At 38.2% G+C, this 20,436-nt stretch overlaps 1 protein-coding gene and 1 long non-coding RNA gene across 4 annotated transcripts; one reads left to right on the top strand and one right to left on the bottom strand.

The window, feature by feature from the left end:
* The first annotated feature begins 5,799 nt into the window (after positions 1–5,799).
* ntf4 (neurotrophin 4) lies at positions 5,800–18,529 on the top strand. Of its 3 annotated transcripts, none has more exons than XM_028042230.1 (3): positions 5,800–6,269; positions 16,906–17,914; positions 18,442–18,529. In XM_028042230.1, the coding sequence occupies exons 2-3, from the start codon at positions 16,925–16,927 to the stop codon at positions 18,469–18,471; spliced, it is 1,020 nt and encodes a 339-aa protein (XP_027898031.1). In that variant the 5' UTR covers positions 5,800–6,269; positions 16,906–16,924; the 3' UTR covers positions 18,472–18,529. The 3 variants fall into 3 exon arrangements, with proteins under 3 accessions (XP_027898031.1, XP_027898033.1, XP_027898030.1); XM_028042232.1 differs by lacking the exon at positions 18,442–18,529 and adding an exon at positions 6,516–6,591 and having other exon boundaries at positions 16,906–18,322; XM_028042229.1 differs by lacking the exon at positions 18,442–18,529 and having other exon boundaries at positions 5,801–6,269; positions 16,906–18,322.
* LOC114159950 (uncharacterized) lies at positions 14,096–15,874 on the bottom strand. The gene is made up of 2 exons (XR_003598690.1): positions 15,503–15,874; positions 14,096–14,560 (listed from the first exon to the last, which is right to left on the bottom strand). It is a non-coding gene; the product is annotated as an uncharacterized LOC114159950 (long non-coding RNA).
* Positions 18,530–20,436: the final 1,907 nt, after the last annotated feature.

The following is a 20,436-nucleotide window of genomic DNA, read 5'->3' on the forward strand; positions in this document are numbered from 1 at the left end:
CGGCTCAGTTTTGGACAGGCAGACTGTTCACTCTCACAACACAGCTCAGCTATTTCCAATAATTGCCATAATAGCTACCTTCCAATTACGCTCGGATCCGAGTTTCAAATGAAGGAAGATGTCCGTGGCAAACGCAATATTTTGATGGCTGATGGCAGTATGTGTGGGAAAGATTTCATCAGAGGGGCCGATGGGCGCACAAGTGACATCTGGAAACTTCGAAATGCTTGTGGGTGTTTTCTCACGGAGCAATGAAAGGCATTTGAAGACAGTCAATGGAGTTACTCAAGTGCAATCAGTCAAGTGAAATACTGAAAAGTGATTGCTAATCATACTATGAGCTGAAATGTTTTACATCTTAGGTCATAATTAATATGATCAGGTTCTAAAATGATTTAAATTTAACTTCAGTTGTACAAAAACAACAATGAGATAAAGAAAAGAAGACACATGCTAGCAGAAAACACATAGATATGTGTATATAGTGGTGAAAGCTAAAACGTTAGTTACACTAAATCTCCAGTCAAAAACATGTCTTACCATCTTCAGAAGGTTTTTTTCTCTGGTTTAAGGGTTGAAAATCACATTTCACACCAAAACCCGTCTCCTGATTTACTTCCATCCGACTTAATGTCGGATGAACAATAAAGACTTTATGATTTAGAAAAACTTTAACTGGGACACCAAGATGTAAAACTTGTTTTCTGAAAAACTTTAAGAGGCTTAAGGGAGCAAAAGGGCAACCGCCAAAGAAAACAATCATTCCTGACTGACCGGCACTCTGGCCCACAACTTTCTCCTGCTTTTTGTGGCTCCCACTCAGACTTTCACTCATGCACCCAGAGGTGGAAATATCTAAGTACGTATTGGACAAGTTGAGGCAGGGAAGGAGATAGAGAGTAAGGGTGGAGGACTGCAAGGTTTTCAAGTGACTGGCGGTAAACGCCGAGAGGTAGGAATACCGAACGGGAGACTCCAGGGAGTGTATGCGTGTGCGCACAGACGTGTTTGTGTTTGTGGTGAAGACGAACTCGTGAACGATTCTCAGTAAAATGACTTGGGAGCTGCTACTGTGTGGAGAAAACAAACAGAAAGAGAGAGTCTGTGCTTGCGTAATCAGACAATAAGTGTGAGCATATCAACGGTTGCTTCCATTTGAGGGCACTGGCAGTGTTAAATGTCTCGTTCCCTGAGTGAAGACTGCACTTTAGTCTGTCTCTCTATACAGAATAACCCGTTTTAGCAGCTTGAAAACCCTCTTTTCATGACCCCCCTCCCCAACCCGTCTCCTCTCTGGTCCCTATCTCTCTCATCCCTAAACTCTTTCATGAGCAGTCTCTCAGGGGCACGGCGGTAACTCAACCCAACGCTCTTTTGTCTCCATTCTTTCCCTTATCCTTTCATCTTTTTAAACATTCAAGGGAAAAGGGGTTCAGTGAGACAGAAACCACCAATTGGTAAAGGAAAGAAAGAGATAGCATGTGAGAGAGTGACAGAAAAAACAGGGGGAGGCAGAGTTTCTTCCACTTTGTGCTCATCATCCAGTTTATGGCTCTCCTTTTCAACAAGGCCATTCAAGGTGGGGAGGCTCAGTGGCCATTCTCGCAGGTCAATGGCACTGAACTCTTGTCTGGTATGTGCTGCGCCGAGGACCCGCTGAACTGTCTGCCGGCCCGTTTGTCCCTCCACGGACCTCCGCTGCGTCTCCTTTCCCCCAGAGACCCGTCGGTGTACGGAGCAGCCAGCCAGCTGCTCCCGTTTCCAGACATTTACCTTTAAAGGTGATCTGTTAAACTTCCTTGAACAAGTTATGATAGGTCTATTAACTATATAAAAAAAATGTTTTTAACTTTTTGCAAAAAAAACAAAATCACCCTTAAGCCATGATGTTTCGTTCACACATGAAAATGGCTGCAAAAAGGTTGCACAATTACACAACTGTACATCATTGAAAAGCAGAAGTGGATCCTCCTGCACAACCAACAAGTTTAATTTAATTTATTTGGTTGGTACAAGTCACATTAATTTTTCTTGCTACAAACAAACAAAGGTTAAAATGAAAATTGTTGTTGAGGATTTAACAAGAATGCATCAAATGTTTTCTGGTTGGTAAGTCAACAAAAAAACACTTGCCTTTTCCAGCAGCCATTGTACAGCGTGTTTAGTGGTAAAACCACTAGCCTGACCTCTAAGCCTGTCACAGGTTGCTAAGTGACAGGCTAAGCTTGGCTGGAGTTGCTAGGCAACAGAGCAGTGCCAGTTGAATGAGACTTAATCAGGAGGATTTTGAAACAGCTAATTTTCCAGACACCAACCAAAACATTAACCGGCTGTCAACAGCTGGGTCATTTTTTAACCGCTTGGGCTGTTTTTCAGTTGAGACCCAAACCAACCATGTAAAATGTGAATTATACATAACATGTCTGCTTTAAAGACAATCGCAAAACAATTTATGTGAAAATAAATCCTTACATTAACAAAAGTACGTTTCACACCAAAACAAAACTTAAAAAGGTGCGGAAAGACCTCAGCAATGATCTTCGAGAAGAAATAGTTTCTTAGCATCAATCTGGAAAGGCTTAGTCAGCCAAGTTAGCAAGTTTTCAGCAGCCATTGTACAGAGCATACAACGGTAAAACCAGCTGACCAAACAAACTGTAGCTCAGCTTAGGTTGCTAGGTAACGGATGGAACTCTGCTGGGGTTGCTAGGTAAATGGCACAGTGCCTGCTGGACTGTTACATTATAATGTTTTTGAAAAAGATCTCCAAAAAAAAAAAATTTATTGGCAAAAACTGGCTGGCTGTTGTTTTTGTTCTTTTTTAATCGTTTGGACTGTTTTTAGAAGCAGCTGAAACCCAAATGGACGTATAAAAACAGTCACAATATGAATTTTGCATAAGGCCAAGATGTCCGTGCTCATCCCACCTGCGCTGCAAGAAAATACACGCCTGTTTGTGCTGCAGCCTCTGCCAAATCACATAGCACTGCAGCACTTAACCATGAAACCAGCGCCTCTAGAAATCTGCACGGCCACAGGTGGCTGAGCCAAGCAGCAGAAGGAAAAACACCCAAGAATGAAACTCAAACGCAGGACAACAGTCTGTTCAAAATCCGTTGCAACGTAATGCATTGGAAAAAAACAAAACTTTGCCTGCAGTGCCAATAAGTATTTTTGTTTAACAACCAACTGACTTTATGCTGCTACCGTCTGGATCCAGACCAGACGTTATTATGATCTCGCTAAGTGACATTTCTTTCTGAATTAGGAACATGGAAATCTCAGTTTTGCATATTTCAGTTGATCTGCCGCAGCTTTTCGACAGTTTATCTGATAATTTTTTTACCGGTGAAGTTGTTTTGATACAGAGGGCCCTCACCCATTGCCGGTTCAGTAATTCAGTAAAGAAATTCTCCTGTAGTTGTGGATTTTTCAGAAAGGAAATCTAAAATATTGAAAAGAAACTGCAGCTTGAGAAGCTGAAATATGCACAGCGCACAATTCAAGGATAAATGAAATAAATTAGGACAAAACTGCGACTTTTAAATAAAAATCTACTCACAAAAATGTTAATGCAACAGTGATTACCTTGTTGTCATGGTAACAAGGAACACATCCACCTGTTGACTTATACTCAAAAAAATCTTCTTTTAATTGCTGTATTAATATTTGACTAAATAGTTCATGCACCTGTTGATTTCTTCATTATAAAAGCCACACAGTATAATGCTGCCACTTCCTTGCTCATTTAGAGCATTGTGATTTATTTTCTTCTTTTAAAATAACATCTATTAAACTGCAGAGAACTGATTGAAAGAAATAGCAGAAATACGAAAGTGTGAAAGAATCCAAAGGGAGGTTGGTACACATGATCCGTAAGCATGTCCTAACTATTATCATTAATTTAGTTGTTTTTATTATTATTATCAGTAATGTAATCAAGAACTTTATGTATTTTTTTACTTTCCTTTTCCACCATATCAACAAAACCCCATTTTGTACTACCTAATGGACCCCACTGCGCTCTGTTTATGATTTTTTCCCCCCACACATTTCGTTTTGTTTCTGTTTATTCACTTAATCTTGATACATGCATTTAATTTGTTTACATCACAATAATGAAAAACATTTTTAAAAAGCATGTTCCACACTTGTGGAGATGCACAATTTATAACTATGATCTAAGATGGATTATCACATAGTGGTTTAAAAATGCAGTTATTCTGACATATTTTATTAAAGTAACTCATGAATTAGGAAGAGGGGGGCAGTAAGGGCCCCGGGCCTCAGAAGTCTTAAGTACACCCCTGTTGCAACCAGAAATAAGGATTTAAAGGAAAAAATTTTAAAGGTCTAAATTATGTTTCTCTCATGTTAATTTTTTCTCACATGTGCACCTTTGTTTGATTTGTAAAAGCCAGAATCAGTCATGTTTGCCACATGTTGTGATACTGAAAATCTGGCAGAAGCAACCAGGAAGCAATCTCCACGCAGACTGTTATTTGGCATTGAACTGAAGGTTACATCCTCCGGTTGGCTTGTGCCAAAAGGAATCATGTTGCAGCTCCTTGCGCTTGCAGATGGGAACCTTAATGAGTTCGGGCTTCCAACTTTGCTACAGCCTGTTTGCAATAAGTAACTCAAATACAAGATCATATAAAACTGAAACATTTCTGGCTGCAGGCCAAAACCTCGTTGGTTTCTATTGCAGTTTGAGATAAAGTGAGCAGAAAAAAATGACAAATGCACATTAATATTGTAAAAATCTATAGCGTTTAGCATAAAAAGCCTTGATTGTTTCTGTTTTGTATTACAGTTTAAGTCAGAAGTTTACATACACTTATCTTGTGTTTTAATGAATTTACAAAAATACATGCAAAGGTCTCAACTTATAATGAATTTAATTTAATTGACTCTGGGTCAAAATTATACATACACCCCTGTTGATTTTGTTTGTTTTTGTTTCAAAAAGTCCTGAAACATCCCAACCAATTTCCTTTCATCTGAGGTTGACAGTTGGAGAATCCCTCTAGATTATGACAAAATGTAGATTTTAATAACTTTGCTTTTTATAGTTGTTTAAATGAATGATTATGGAATATTTTGTTGTTTAGAAAGAACTTCAGAGTGTAAATCAAAATTTTTCCACCTTAAGAGCAACTCATGCATCCAGTCAGGTTCCTGTGTGTTTCTGTTGACCAGAAAATGCACAAATTGGAATTACAAAAATTAATTTGCTTAATGTAAACACACCAATTCCAATAAATACATGTCTGTTGTGTCAAAACTAACTTTTTGATCATTCTTGAATTACAATCAGGGTCCGCACAAAATCGGTCCACAAATGGGCCACACTTTGAAAACTGTAAAACTTTGAGCACCACTTGAGAAAATCCACAATAAAATGTAACTTTTGCAGCCAATTCTTGATATGAGAAATATTTGAATTAGTAAATAATATACTTGATTTACTCTTTAGATAAAGACGTCAAACGCAAGCTTCTAATGAATAACTTCCGTGATTGGTGTATGTAAACTTCTGACCGCATGTGTTTATGTTAATATTACAGTTTACATTTGTTGTATGACTTCTGCAAGTGTTTCTCGTTTAACACCGTCTTCCCCCTCCCAAAAAAAAGGTTGAGTCAAGTTAGCATATAACACCGGAAGTGTCCTATTTGAGCTTCAAAATAAAAGCACTCCGTCGCTCCAAACACAGGCGCCGCTCTGAAAAGAGTTTTATTCAGAAGTTCCAAACCGGAAGTGTTGTTGGTAGCTTACGCTAGCTTGTAGCGTGGGTTTCAGGCGAAGCTCAGAGCCATAAAACATTAGCCGAACTTCTTCCCCAGCTCCACTCGCTCACCTATTTGAACTGAAACACACTTTCCGAGAAAGCGCCCTCCACGGCGGACCAACATATGGGAATATTTCGAGGCTCACTTCCATTTTTAAAACTTCCCACGTTGCATTTTCCCCCTCCTTTCATTGGAAGCGCTCCCTGGAGAACAGGAGTTTTTAAAAAATAGTTCCTCAAGCTGCGCTACTTTTATTTATTCCATTCTTCCAAGTGGGCTCCTCTCTTTGCACGCATGCGATGTCACGGATTACCAAAAGGAGAAAGAAATGTTTGACTTTGTATCCAGTGTTTCCAAGTGAAAGTGATTTTTGAGTATTTTTTTTAAAGAAACCAGTTGAGCAACTGGCGACAGGACTCTATAATCAATGTGGTGTCAGCTGGAAGGACGCGGGGTCCGGATCTCACCTAAACGGTACATATATAAATCCTCCTTATTGTTACTACTATTATTTACATGAATAAATGTTTTGAACTAATGCAAACTGCTATAAAAATAAACACATTTAGCTCCATAAACTTTAATTAATCTATTTTCCTCATGTTCAGACATGCGGAGACATGCAAGCTTTGTAGCATTATTCTCCTGCTGTGTTTTTGTTGCGGTACTTCTCCCACTTCATTGTTTTTGCATTTATCTTGGCCGTCTTGCGCCTTTTAGGCTGCTGCGCATTTTGTTTTCTTTGGCAGTCACTCAGGTGAGGTGAGAGCTACCGAGTCACGGTCCCGACCCGCAGGTAGATCACACACACACAACGCCGTGTTGATGTCTAAACTCCGGCTTGTCAGCGAGATAATGGGCCGAGCTGGCGCTGTGGGTGGCATTCCACTTTTTAGCGAAAAAATGCAAGTGCGAACAGCGCAAGGAGAAAGTTTTTCTCTTATAGTTGGGGGTCTTTGCATGGCTTGAAACGATCATAAAGTTTGAATTAATTGGGTGTTTGCACGGCGGGACGCCGAACATTAACCTGGATGGGTTTTTCCCCCCATGTCACTAAATTAGAAACATGCAGAAGTTGCACCCGTCTGATTTTTATTGAGTTTCTGAACAAATATGTGCAAAAATAGAATGAAAAAAACCTGGTAAGTGAGACAAAAATCATGTGGAATGTGTTTAAATTGGCATTAGAGGTTGCAAAAGTTGATCCAAAACATAAAATCTTTTGGATGCAAACCAAACATTCAAAACAAATAACCTTCTGCCTTTTTAGAGATTAGAGAAAGTTTCTGATTTGGTGGAAAGTTCGACTTCTTTAACAAAAGGTCACCCATTTTCCAAAGATTTAAAAACCAGAACTTTTCAGGATTAAAACCAGACAAACTCAGCATCTCCTCAATCAGATCAATTAGCTTTTAGTGTAAAGGTTCTTAAATTTAAAAACCTGTTCATCTCTTCTGGTGAATTAAAGTTCAGTTTTATTGGAGCAAAAGGTTAAATTATCAGAACAGGAAAACTCAAAAAGCAAATAAAAAGCTTAATAAAGAGACTGTAATGATTTTATTACAGATTTTTAACCCATAAAAGAGAAATTAAGATTATTAGCAAGAGAGAATCCAGAAAAATTAATCGCTGGATGTTATTTGTTTATGCATGAAAGAAGTATTTGCTCTTCACCTTTATGGGCTTTTTAAGCTTAAAGGAAAGTAAAAGAAAATCCATCCTGCTGGTGATGCATTTATGGCTCAAAAGATGTGGGATTTCTTAGCTTTGATGCATTCATTGAGTGGGAGAAAACATTTTTGCCTCTAGTTTTTAAGAGGGATCTGCTTCAGTTTCCTGCAGCTCCTCGAGTTGCACAACTTCAAAGAGTCCTGATTAGCGCAGGACGGGGTGCAGTCGCAACTCTGAGCACGCAGAGCGCGTTACGGGGCCGCCAGGCTGACGTTCGCCACGCCGGAGGAGGGCGACTACTCTGCAAACACGCTAACGAGCAGCAGCCTCCGCCAGGCGCGGAGCTGCTTTGTGGCGTCTGCTCGCCATAAAGCACCACCATTTACGTAAAAATATTCAGTTCAGCTCATGTTTCCCATGTTTCTCCATGAAGTTGAATGTATTTTGTAACTCTGGAGGAGCTGCAGAGATTCACAGCGGCAGGAAAAACAGCCAGCAGCATCATGCTGTGGGGAAGACACAGATCAGGCGAACCTGAAAGTACCTCGAGTTTCACCCTGCAACATACAGAGTGGGTTAAGTCGAACCATGAGCATGCATTAGAATGGCCTAGTCAAAGCCCAGATCAGAATCTGTGGCAACACCAGAAAGTTCAGGTTTATAAATGATCTCCATACATTCTGACTGAGCTGCAACTACTGGGCGGCTCTGCAAAATAAATGTTTCACATTTTTATTAGTGCACAACTTTAAAGCTTTCTGCACTGCAAAAACACAAAGTCTTACCAAGTATTTTAATCTAGTTTCTAGTGCAAATAAGAAATAAGACAAAACTAATTTACAAGTAACTTTTAATCAATATTAAAGAATTAAAACAAGATCCTATATCTTGGTGAAAAGTTACTTTTTAGTTAGTTTTTACTTTTTTAAGTGCATTAAGATATTTGGACAAGAAACTAGACCAAAAATACTTGGTACGATTTTGTGTTTTTACAGTGAATATAAGTAAACCACATTAAGATCTGTTACGATTTGTGAATAATTTTGCAACATCCTGCTAGATGTTTGTTTTTTGTTTCACTTTTATTTGTTTTCTATTGTAACGAAGAAATTGTTATTCAAATGAATCAAAATGTAAAATGTTTTATCTAAATGTGTCTAAATACATCTCTCCTTCAAATATTTGTTCAAAAAATAGAAAAATCTGGTAAATTTGTTGAAATTTTGTTGGATTACGCTTATAGAAATAATCAAATTAAGTTTGACCAAGTAAATATATTAAGTGATAACGGTAAACAAAGGAAGTTTGACAAAAAAATTTTGATTAAAAGTATTTTCATTTTTCAGTGTACATAAGGAGGGAAAAAGTTGATATTTTGACACATTTTTATGGTATTTACTCACACTAAAGGCAGTTAAAGAGTTAAAAGAAGCACGAATGTCCAAACTTCTTCTGTTTCTGAGCATTTCCATGCAAGACGTCTAATTAATCTGCAGTCATCGTCTGCGCTAACGCAAACAATAAGATCACTGAAATGAATTCTGGTTAAGGTCATAGTTGGGTCTGTTTATGGGTTTCATGTTTGATTCAGGGTTTTTTTCCCCTCTTCTTCTCTTCATTTCAAAGAAAATCAAACATGGAGGTCAGGATCTTTATGCAGATCGGTTGGGTCTGAGCCAGAAGGGGTGGAGGAGCGTCGTGGTCGACGGTTAGCGCCGCGGCTAAATGATGCGCGTCATTGTAGCAAATGGAGCGCGGCGATGAAGTGCCGCCGCGTTTTTACAAAAACAACACTTACAGGGGAAAAAGCCTGCCTGTCTGCTTTCAACAGTCTGAGAAATACTGAGCTTAGGATGGTTTCTCAGGTCTGGATAAGTAAGAAAGCAGCGATTCTTCTAGAGTTCTTACTCACAATTCTGTTATTTAGAACATAAAAAATATACATTTTGTCAAATAAACAACAATTAAAGCTCAAATATCAACATCTACCTTTGATTTGTCACATTAAACCTGAGTTTTTGATCAAAATTTGCTGATAAACACAATCAAAAATAGAAATTGATCATTTTACTGTCTTTTTTTAGATCCTTTAAATTTTTTTTAACTGGATATTTGACAAGAAAAATAATTTTATTCATAGAAAATCAACCTGTTCTTTAAAGAATCATCTTCCAGTTTTGATTTGAGCCAAATTCAGCCAGTTTTGCACTGCAAAAACTATTCCAAAACTAACTTGGAAGTAACTTTTCAGCAAGATATAAAAGCTTGTTTTAAGTAAATAATTTGTTAATATTGGTAGTTCCACTAGCAGATCATTTCATTGGCAACATGGGAAAAGTGTCTTGTTGTAACTGAATTCATTTCCAAGTAGAACTAGTATTTTTTTTTAATCAATATTAAGAATTATTGATTTTAAATAAGCTCTTATATCTTGCTAAGATATAAGAAAGTTACTCCTAAGTCAGTTTTGTCTTATTTCAAATGTACTAAGATATCTGCTCTAAAGATTAGACCAAAATCTGGGTAAGATTTGAGTTTTTGCAGTGCGATTCATGGTTTCTGTAACATACAACTAAAAAAAAACATTTTAGTGCTTGAATTTCCAGAATAGTTATTAAGGAACATAGTAGTGGCAGAATAATGCTGTGGGAATCCAGTCCTTGATAGAAGTTGATGGAAACCAGTAATAGGATGCAAAACTTTAAAGACTGAGGTGGAGGTTCACAAACAAGCAAATCTACCAAAGCATATTTATATATTGGAATGGCCTAGTCAAAGTCCAGACCTAAATTCAATTAGGAATATGTTGCAGAACTTTAAATTGACGTTGGCATTCGTTTTCCATCTGAATTAATTTGTAATTGTTTGACATTTCACTGTCTGGTTGAGACAAAGTACTGACCCGGTTCGACAGAACAGAACTGATTACAGACATTCACACATAGATTTACAACAAAAAAACATCTCAGAGGTCAATTTTTACAAATCTAACGTCACAAACATCACGATTCTGGATATAAATGTAGAACAAAACAGTCACTGCCCAGCTGGAAGGCGATGTTCATAAGGTCCAGGGCCGGCCAAAGCCTTTGTGGGGCCTTCAACAGATTTTCATTTGGGCCCCTCATACCAACATGTCAACACTAGATGCTACGCTTTTTTAAATAAACATTTCATCGCCTGAAATGCAATAACACAGCATTCCTTTAGCCATAATTATGCCATTTGAAGACTTCTGGGTGGAACATATTTGCAGAAAAATAAGTTGTTTTTTTTTTTTTATCTCAAACTTGATATTTTTGTATTTGTACAGTTTTGGCTTAACGTTTGCTCTAAATATGTTGTTCTGCCATCAGTTTTTTGCTTTCTAGAACCTCGTTACTTAATTAGTTGACGATTATTTAAATAGTCCAACTTATCACAATTAATCTGATTATTCATGCTTGCTTGATGCTGTTGAAGGGCCCCTAGTTGTGTGAAGGCCTTAAGGAGCCGCTTAACTCGCATATATCTTGGGCTGGCTATGTTTGTGGATCATATCAATAACAAAAACCCAATTAGTAAATTTTCTATAATCAAAACCTGCAAAGCCGAGTAATTAATAGTCGGAAAATGCTGGAATCCTGGCTCAGCGCCACCCAACTGGCACGCTTCTCCACCGTTTAGAGATCTGTCAACATTTGTAGCTTATATGCAAATTTTCCCTTCATTAAAAGTGACATTTGGCAGACTGGATGGATCGGTTGCTGGCTTGATGTGATTTATGTTCGGAGCACCCGAGGGAACCTGGTCCCTTCCCCTGCTGCCACACGCATTGTGTCCGGGGCGCGGCTGACGATACGTCCATCAGTCGTCACAGCAACTCCCTCACTTTTTATCTCGCGTCCACCTGAGCTTAGCGCCCGGCTCCCCGCAGCCCGAGGAAACTACGATCGGCGCTCCAGTCATGCATCGCTGACATTCCCGTCATTCCGACAGTTTCAGCTCTTTCTTCTCGCAAACAACCAAATCGGTGCTGCGTAGGCAGATGCACTGCAAAAACAGAAAGTAGTAGTTTTATCTAGATTCTAGTGCAAATATAGTTCAGTTTCAATAAGAGAAAACTAACTTACAAGTAACTTTTCAGCAAGAAACAGGAGCTTTGTTTCAGTAAAACATTCATTTAAAACATAGCAGTTCCTCTGGCAGATTATTCCACTTATAACAAGACATTTTTGCAAAGTTATAAAGAGAAATAATTTATCAATAAAACTAGAACTTTATCAATATTAAGTAATATTTGCCTTAAAACAAGCTCATATCTTGCTAGAAAAAAGTTACTTTTAAGTCAGTTCTGTCTTAAAGATTTCAAGCCAACTTGTTCCTGGACTTTATTTACTACACTGCAAAAATACAAACTTTTAGTAGGTATTTTTGGTCTAGTTTCTACTACAAATGTCTTATACTTGAAATAAGAAAAAACAAGCATATATGTAGCTTTTTAGCCACATATAGGAGTTTGTTTTAAGTCAAGACTTCCTTAAGACTGCCAGATTATTTCAGTTATGGGGAAATGTTTTGTTAAGTTAAATAATCTGCCAATTTTAATCAAAATTAGGGAAATATTGGCTTAAAACAAGTCATCTTGATGAAAACTTACTTATAAGTTAGTTTTGTCTTATTTCAAGTTTACTAGAAAGAAAACCAAAACCACTTTAGGATTTGTGTTTTTGCAGTGTACCAGTAGAACAAATAAGTCAATTTTGTTTTATCTGTTTTTATTGACTGTTTATTTTAACTACACTGCAATGAAAAAAAATCTTACAAAGTGTTTTTGGTCTAGTTTCTAGTGCAAATATTTTAGTACACATGAAATGAGACAAAACTAATTTACAAGTAACTTTTCAACAAGATATAGTTGCTTGTTTTAAGTTAATAATCCCTCAATGTTGATAATAAAAATATTATTTCACTTGTAAGTGAAATACAGTGGAACTAGTTCTTTATCAATATTAAGTAATTATTGACTTAAATAAACCTCCTATCTTACTAAAAAGTCACCTGTAAGTTAGTTTTCTCTTATTTCCAGTGTACTAAGATATTAGCATTCTAAATTAAACACACTTGGTTTGATTTCGTGTTTTTGCAGTGTGAATGAAAGCCCGCTGTGGCTGCCACAAAGACGGGGGTGACTGGAATATTTGTCGTGTTAGTCAGAGGGCAACCTCGTGTTGAAATGCGGATGAATCATGCCTTCCCGCCTCGCTGCGCTTCATTTCATCCACACAGACTCACGGACGGCTGAAAGCGTCCGTCTCCGTCCCGGGAAATGTTTACATTTTTCAATGGCTGTGTAACCGTTATCACAGCTCCTGGGAGCGCCCTGGGAGTCGGTACTGGCTCCGTTTGTAATAACAGTTACAGCTGAAATGATGCAGGTTATGGCATGCAGGATATTTAATGTTGCCATCTCTCAATAACGGAAGCTCATTCAGCCTAATGAATCAGTCGTTTGACGTTCCAGAGTAGAACAGAATCGCCCTGCGGCTGAGTTCAGCAAGGATACTTGAGGTTTAGGCGTCGTGTGATCTGGTGTTTGAGTTACAACTAAAATCCTGTTAGTCTTACAAGAGCTACTGGCAAAAAGAAGCAGCATTTTTCAGATTTTATGTCAATAAAACCTCCACCTTGTGCTCACAAGTTCAGCTTTCAGGTAAAACAATGCCAAAACACAGAAATAAGTCAGTTTTGTATTTTTCATGTTTACTGGAAAAACATTACATTTTACCAAGTATTTTTATACTTCAAATATCTTCAGACACTTGAAAAATGATACAAACCAGCTTACAAGTAACTTTTCAGCAAGATTTAGCTTTTTATAAGTGAGTAATTCCTTAATATTGATGAAAAGTTCTTGCTAAGTGAAATAATCTGCTATTGGAACAAGTACTTTTTTATTTTAATCAATATTAAGCGATTATTGACTCAAAACAAGATTCTATTTCTTGCTGAAAAGTTATTTACTAGACCAAAAATACTTTTAAAGAAGACTGGGACAAAATTTCTGTTCAGCAGCAAGGCAAAAAACAAATAACATTTTTGTATTTTTGGTCTAGTTTCTAGTGCAAATATCTCAATCAACTTAAAATAAGACAAAACTAACTTACAAGTAACTGTTCAGCAATATATGAGCAAATAATTGCTTAATATTCATTAAAACAAAAACCACTAGTTCCACCGGCAGATTATTTCACTTACATCTAGTATTTTTTCATCAATATTAAATAATTATTAACTTAAAGTCTTATTTCTAACTGGAAAGTTACCTATAAGTTAGTTTTGCCCTTTTTTAAGTGTACAAAGGTATTTACACTAGAAACTTTACCAAAAATGCTTAAAATTTGTGTTTTTTGCATCATTGCTGTTAAGGAATTTATTTATATTTTCTTTAGAGTGTTACTTTAAGTCAAAGGGTGTCCAAAGTGTGGTCTGGGGGCCACTTTGTGGCCCTTGAAATGTTCCTGTGCAGCCCCCAACCACAAGACACAAATATGACCAAGAAAATAGGAAAAAAAGGAAATCTGTATGCCTTCTTCTTAAAACAAATTCTTAAGAAAACAGACTACTGTGTTAATATTTTAGTAGTAAAGTTTAAAAAACAACTTATTTTTGTATTTTTTTATTTAAAAAATAATTCCATTTAGGGCAATTGAAAAGGGCAAACAAAGTTCAAGTCATATCATTCAAGCATCTTCAAAGAGGAGAGATCTCCAGTAGCAGTCAGTCTTGTAACCATTCTGGAGAGACCTCTGACTGAAGACAGTCTCATTACAGTCATGACATGCTAGCAGCTCAACAACAGGTAGCAGAGATGATATTTCATTGCAAAATGTCCTGTATGACAGCATCAGTTGTTGTGAAGCTCTGCTCATCCTCATTTGCTTTTGCTGCGCCTCGTTAAATCTCTGTCAGGTTACAGAGATGAAGTCTGGGATACGATCCTGACCCGTTGTGATGGGTGGATGAAGTGGTTTGAATTTCTTTTTCAACTCCTCTGGGGTTTGGGGTCGTAGTTCAAGTATTATTTGAGCTTTGAAGGTGCTAATCAGATCCTCCTGAACAAAACAAACAAAAAAGGCACCTTGTTGCCACAGTTACGCATCATAACAATAATCCTAAAGTAAAAAAGTAGGAGTAAAAATCCCTCCAGCTGCACAGCATCAAAAAACCAGAAGGAATAATTGCACAAAAAAAAGCAACGCCTAGATCATAGAGAGAGAAAAGTTTCCTTTCTTTCTGTCCTCATAAAGCATAAAATACTAACTTACCTTCTTAAGTTTTGAATTTGGTGTGAAAGGCAATTTTGTTCGTCTAAGGGTATATGTCACATAAATCCTTGTAAAAAAATCTAACAATTTTTGTAAGAAATTCACGTTTTGTACTTCCATTTGGATCTCTACTGCTTCTGCATTGAGGTGAGCCGTTTCAAAAAACTTCAGAATGTAACGTCACAAAGTATCAGTGACAGCCGTTACCTAGCAACCGCAGCGGAGCTCTGCCCGTCACCTAGCAACTCAAACTGAGCTCCAGCACGTTTGGTCAGCTAGTTTCATCTGTGTATGCGCTGCATAATGGCTGCTGGAAAAGAGAAGTATTTCATTGTTGACTTACCATCCACAAAACACTCACTGCATTCTTGTTGGTTGTGCAGGAGGCTCCACTTCTGCTTCTCAGAGATGTACTGTTGTATAATTTTTTATTTGTTTGAAGCCATTTTTACACGCGAGTGTAAACACTGAGCCAGCAGCAAATTATTTGGATGTAAAATGACTAGAGGCCCTAACACTGCTAATTTTGAACCAAGCTAAATGTAATGAACATGCTTTGTATAGACCGTAGATCTAAACTAATCCGTTCAAGGAAGTATAATAGGTCACCTTTAAACAGGAAACTTTAGATTTTCAGGGTAAAAAGTAACAGCTCTGAATTAGTCAAACTCTAATTTATTCTCTCTGGTTCTCTTCCATTGATTTAACGAGTCTGAGTTGAGCACATACCAGATTGTCAGCGTCTCCATTTGAAGGTCAGTTCCTCATTCAGCAGAATCTCCAGCATTCCCCTCCTGGGCTCCACATGAAGAAAAGTGCGATCTCTCTGTTCTTGGTCCTGTTTTTCCACAAGTTCTGCCAAGATTTTAAAGCCATACGTCAGCAGCTGAAGCTCTTCAGTCATAAAGCTGAGAGCCGCCAGTAAAAACACTCGTTTTACACCCTAATTGGGCCTCACTGTTTCACCGTCAAAGCTGCCAGAGCCGGCCCAAAGTATATGTGAGTTAAATGACTGCTTAAGGCCCCCACGCCACTAGGGGGCCCCAAAGAGCATCAAGCTAGCATAATAAAATATTTATATTCAAAACAACATTAAATAATACAAACTAAATGGTATTACACATGGAAAAACTATTTCTATATTATTATTATTTATAGTTGCCAACCTTTGGTTACCTAGCAACTCACTCACTCTTTTGTTGCCTAGCAACAACTTGTTCACTAAATTGCAAAGCAGCAGTTTCAGGTTTCGCCAGCATTCCTCGTTGTTCTTAAAAAATAAAAATAAAAAACAACGGAGTGGAGTGAAAACTGAGGATAAAACAAGAAAGATCCCGCCACCAGTTTTTACAGTATTTCAGACATTTAAAACAAAAACGAATCAATAGTTATCGGTAGATTGATATGAAATGCTTATGTCAGGATACGTGTCTCAGCCATATCGTCCAGCCCAAAGTTTAAAATACTTAAAATAATATGGCACACTTAAATACCATTCAGCATTTCAAAATTATTTAAGTTTTTTAGTTTCCTGCTACTGTAAGGTTAAAATCATCAGTCATAACACTGGTATAATGTAAGCTAAATACAAATAATGATGACAGAAGCCTGGGAATGATAAATCATCTGGTATGAACATGTTGGTGTGGGGGGCCCAAATGAAATCTGCTTAGGGCCCCAAAAAGGCTTTGTTCATCCCTGTCCACAAATTCTTAAAGTTATAATAATAATAATACATAAAATTTTTGGAGCACATTTTCAGAAACAAAGACACTGATATTGTCTCAGGTGAAGTTTGTGACATTTGGTTTGTAAAAATTAAGTTCTAAGATGTTATATCTAATTATTTTTTTTATCTATTATGAAGGGCCCAAAATGAAAATCTGCCCAGGGCCACAAAAACGCTTGGGCAGGCTGTGTAAAATATGAACGTTGTCTTCGTAATGGGCAGTTATCGTTTTTGTCCTACATTTATATCAAAACTTGTGAACTTTGTGACATTTGGTTTGTAAACATTCGGCTCTAACATGTTTATTTTTTTATCAGTTGTTTTTTGGGGGGGGCGCAGGGGGTCTGAAAGCTGAAATTTTAATTGAAATATGAATTAACGCCGTCTCTCTTCTCCTTGTCAGCTGATACGTCCTGGGAGTGATGCACTGGCTTCCCCTGGTTGCCATGGTGATCGCCTCGGCCCTGCCCTTCCCTCACAACCCCGCGACCGCGCAGCCCAGCGAGGATCGTAAACAGACCTCCACCTCAGAAGAGGAGAACTGGATAACCTACGAACCGTTCAGCAGTCCGGACGTTCCCGCAGAAGAAGAAGAAGCAGAACCGCTCAGGACCGAGGAAATTTCCCAGGAAAACTCGCTACCAAAGGACTCCAAAGCCAGTAGGAAAGATGGCGACTCGGACCCCATACCGCGCCATTTTAGGACAGGCGCAGCCGAGGACAGCCCCGCCGTAGATGTCGGGTTGGGTCTGGAAATAGATGAAATGTTTCTGGACGCACATCCCCGCGTCCTGTTCTCGCCCTCGCCTTCGCCGCCGGAGCATCCGCCGCTTCTGCTGATGTTGGAGAACGGGCTACTGGAGGACGACAGCGACGGAGACGTAGAGGGTCACGGGGATCGCGCCGCCGACCGGACCACGCCGACTCCGACATGGGCGGACTACAACAAGGGCCCGGCCGACGAGGCGTACCGCCCGGTGAAACGGGACAAACGTTCACACCTGATGGATACCCACAGGGGGGAGAAGTCCGTGTGCGAGTCAGAAAGCACGTGGGTCAACAACAAAACCACCGCCATCGACTCGCACGGCGAGCGGGTCACCATCGTCCCGCAGATCCAGACAATGACGGGCGCGCTCAAGCAGTACTTTTACGAGACGCGGTGCCGCCGGCCCGACGGGCAGAGCGGCTCGAGCAGGACGCGGGGAGCGGGCGCGAGGTCCGCGGCGGCCGGCGTGGCCGGGGCCAGCTGCCTCGGCGTGGATAAAAAACAATGGCGGAGCGAGTGCAGAGAGAAGCAGTCGTACGTCCGCGCGCTCTCCAAGGACGCCAAGAACAAGATGGGATGGCGGTGGATCCGGATAGACTCGTCCTGCGTCTGCGTGCTGCTGTCCAGAACCAATCAGGGGAAGGACGTGATGACGAGGCGCAGGAGAGTCTAACGCAAGGAAGGAAGACACGTTTGGACGTCCTGTCTCCTTCCCCCATTTTATGACTTTTACAAAAAACAAGAAGACCTCAATGCTAAATGATTTTAGGGAAATTGTTATATAGACAGAGGTGGGTAGAGAACGACGGCATGTTAGGAGCAATTAAAAAAGAATAACATTTGTGGAAATATTGAGAAAACTCTGAGCATCAACAAGTTGAACATTTGCAAGAAATTTTGTTTAAACGCCTTCTAAAATTTTCCAGAAAAGAAGGAAATTTCATAATTTCCATCGAATTTTCTAGAAAAAAAGATGGAAGTTTCTTAGTTTAAGCAGTCGGAAATTTGTGAGAAAGAAAAAAAATCCAATTTTGAGATCTGAGAAATTTTCTAGACAAAAATGATACATTTCTGAGATTGAAAAGTTAAAAATTGGCAAAAGAAATTAAGCTGCAATTTTGAGACTCGTCCTGCGTCTGCGTGCTGCTGTCCAGAACCAATCAGGGGAAGGACGTGATGACGAGGCGCAGGAGAGTCTAACGCAAGGAAGGAAGACACGTTTGGACGTCCTGTCTCCTTCCCCCATTTTATGACTTTTACAAAAAACAAGAAGACCTCAATGCTAAATGATTTTAGGGAAACTGTTATATAGACGTCTCTCTGAGAAATTTTCTAGAAAAGAATGAGAAATTTCTGAGTTAGAAAAGTCAAAAATTTACAAGAAAACCAAAAATGTTGAGATCTCAGAAATCTTATACAAAAAACAAGGACATTTAGAATTAGAATTAGAAAAAAGAAGTAATTTACGAGTTTGAAGTCAAAAATATGAGAAAATAAATCGTATTTTGAGGTCTCAACTAATTTTCTACACAAAGTCTTTCCAAAAGTCAAATATTTTCGACTTTTTTTCAATCTCAGAAATTTCCGTTTTTTCTAGAAATTCTTTTTAGATTAACCTAAAAATTTGAGTTTACTTGGCAGAAATTTACTCCTTTTATCCTTAAAGAGAATGACCCTCATACGCCGCTGTAGTAGAGAACACAAATGTTGTACTCAAGTAAGAGTAGCCCGACTTCAACAAGGGATGCAAACAATTAATAAAATTAGTTCAAATTGATTAAGTCAGTGTTGTAGTTTGGCTGCAATCCAGCAGAGGGCGCTGCTGGTCATGCTTAAGCGAGCCAGTTAATACAGAAACAAAGATGGCAGCGCCATACCAGAATGGGAAAGAGAAGCGGTCCAAACAAAGTCATGCAAGATGCACTTTATGCGGTTCTGTTTAGAAATATAAACATTTGACAAACTCCTAAAGTTTAAAAAAAATTGGGGTTTTTTTGTTTTGTTTTTTTTTTTATTCAGCATATTATGACAAATTTAGCCCTTCATGTTATGGAAAGACAGCCAGAAAACTCAGGGTTTTAACAAAATGGCTGCTTATCAACTCATTAATTGATAACATGCATCTCTAAATTCAACACATTTTTCCTCAAGTAAAAGTAAAAACTACAAAAAATTACTCAAGACTGACTAAACAGATCATCTGATTTAGAATGAATAAATGTGACGTTGTGTCCAAATTCTGGTGTTTTAAAGACTAAAGTGAAAAAATTAATACATACAAATATCATGATTACAGAATAACAGATTGAGGCAGCAGATGAAGCATTTTTCCAAATAAAAAAACTATAAAACTAATACTGTCAAATGTACTTTGTTGGAACAGGGTGAAATGCTTCCAGTGCCAAATGGTTCAGCAGACAGATAATTAGAAAAACAATTCAGTGAAATTAGCTCAAGAACAGCAAAACTTTGTAAAATATATTACTCAAGTAAAAGTATATTTTTCAAATAAATGTAAGTAGTTACTACTCACCTCTGTGTATAGAGATTTTACACCAAGAAGTACTGTTTTTGTATGATTTATCTTTCATAACCTAAGTTATTTTTGCCTAGTATGTAAGCATGTCTTTGATATTAATATATTTCCTGCTGTGTCTACAACACGACACCAGTATACCTTTTCTGTATCGCCGTGTGTATTTATAGAAGACGTCTTCATGCAGTAGTAGCTCTCTCCGGTGTCTGATGATGATTCCAGCCTTTGGGTCACTCGCCTTGTAAAAGCAAAGAGCGCCACCTACTGAGATTTAATTTCACTGCTCCAAACTCTTACAGCTGTGGGTGAATTTTACAGGATCTGGGTTGTAAATTATGTGACACCTAAAGAAGATCTGATTACATGATATGATAATTAAAGACATTTGTATTTTAGTATTTTTGAGCACCTTTTAATGCATTTTTTAAATTAGCTTTCAATGCATTTGTTTTATTTTTAGTGCTTCTTTGCATATATTATCATTTTTCTATATATATTTTTTCTTTTTAAAGTGCTTTCTCTGCAAAAATCAGACTACTTTGTTCGTGTCGTTAAGATTTTGTTTATTTTCAAAGCAGGTAAAGCTAAAAAAGGTATTATAATAAACTTATTTATCCATTTTTTTATTG

This window comes from Xiphophorus couchianus, chromosome 16 (genome assembly GCF_001444195.1).
Source record: "Xiphophorus couchianus chromosome 16, X_couchianus-1.0, whole genome shotgun sequence".
In the NCBI taxonomy this organism is placed as follows: Eukaryota; Metazoa; Chordata; class Actinopteri; order Cyprinodontiformes; family Poeciliidae; genus Xiphophorus; species Xiphophorus couchianus.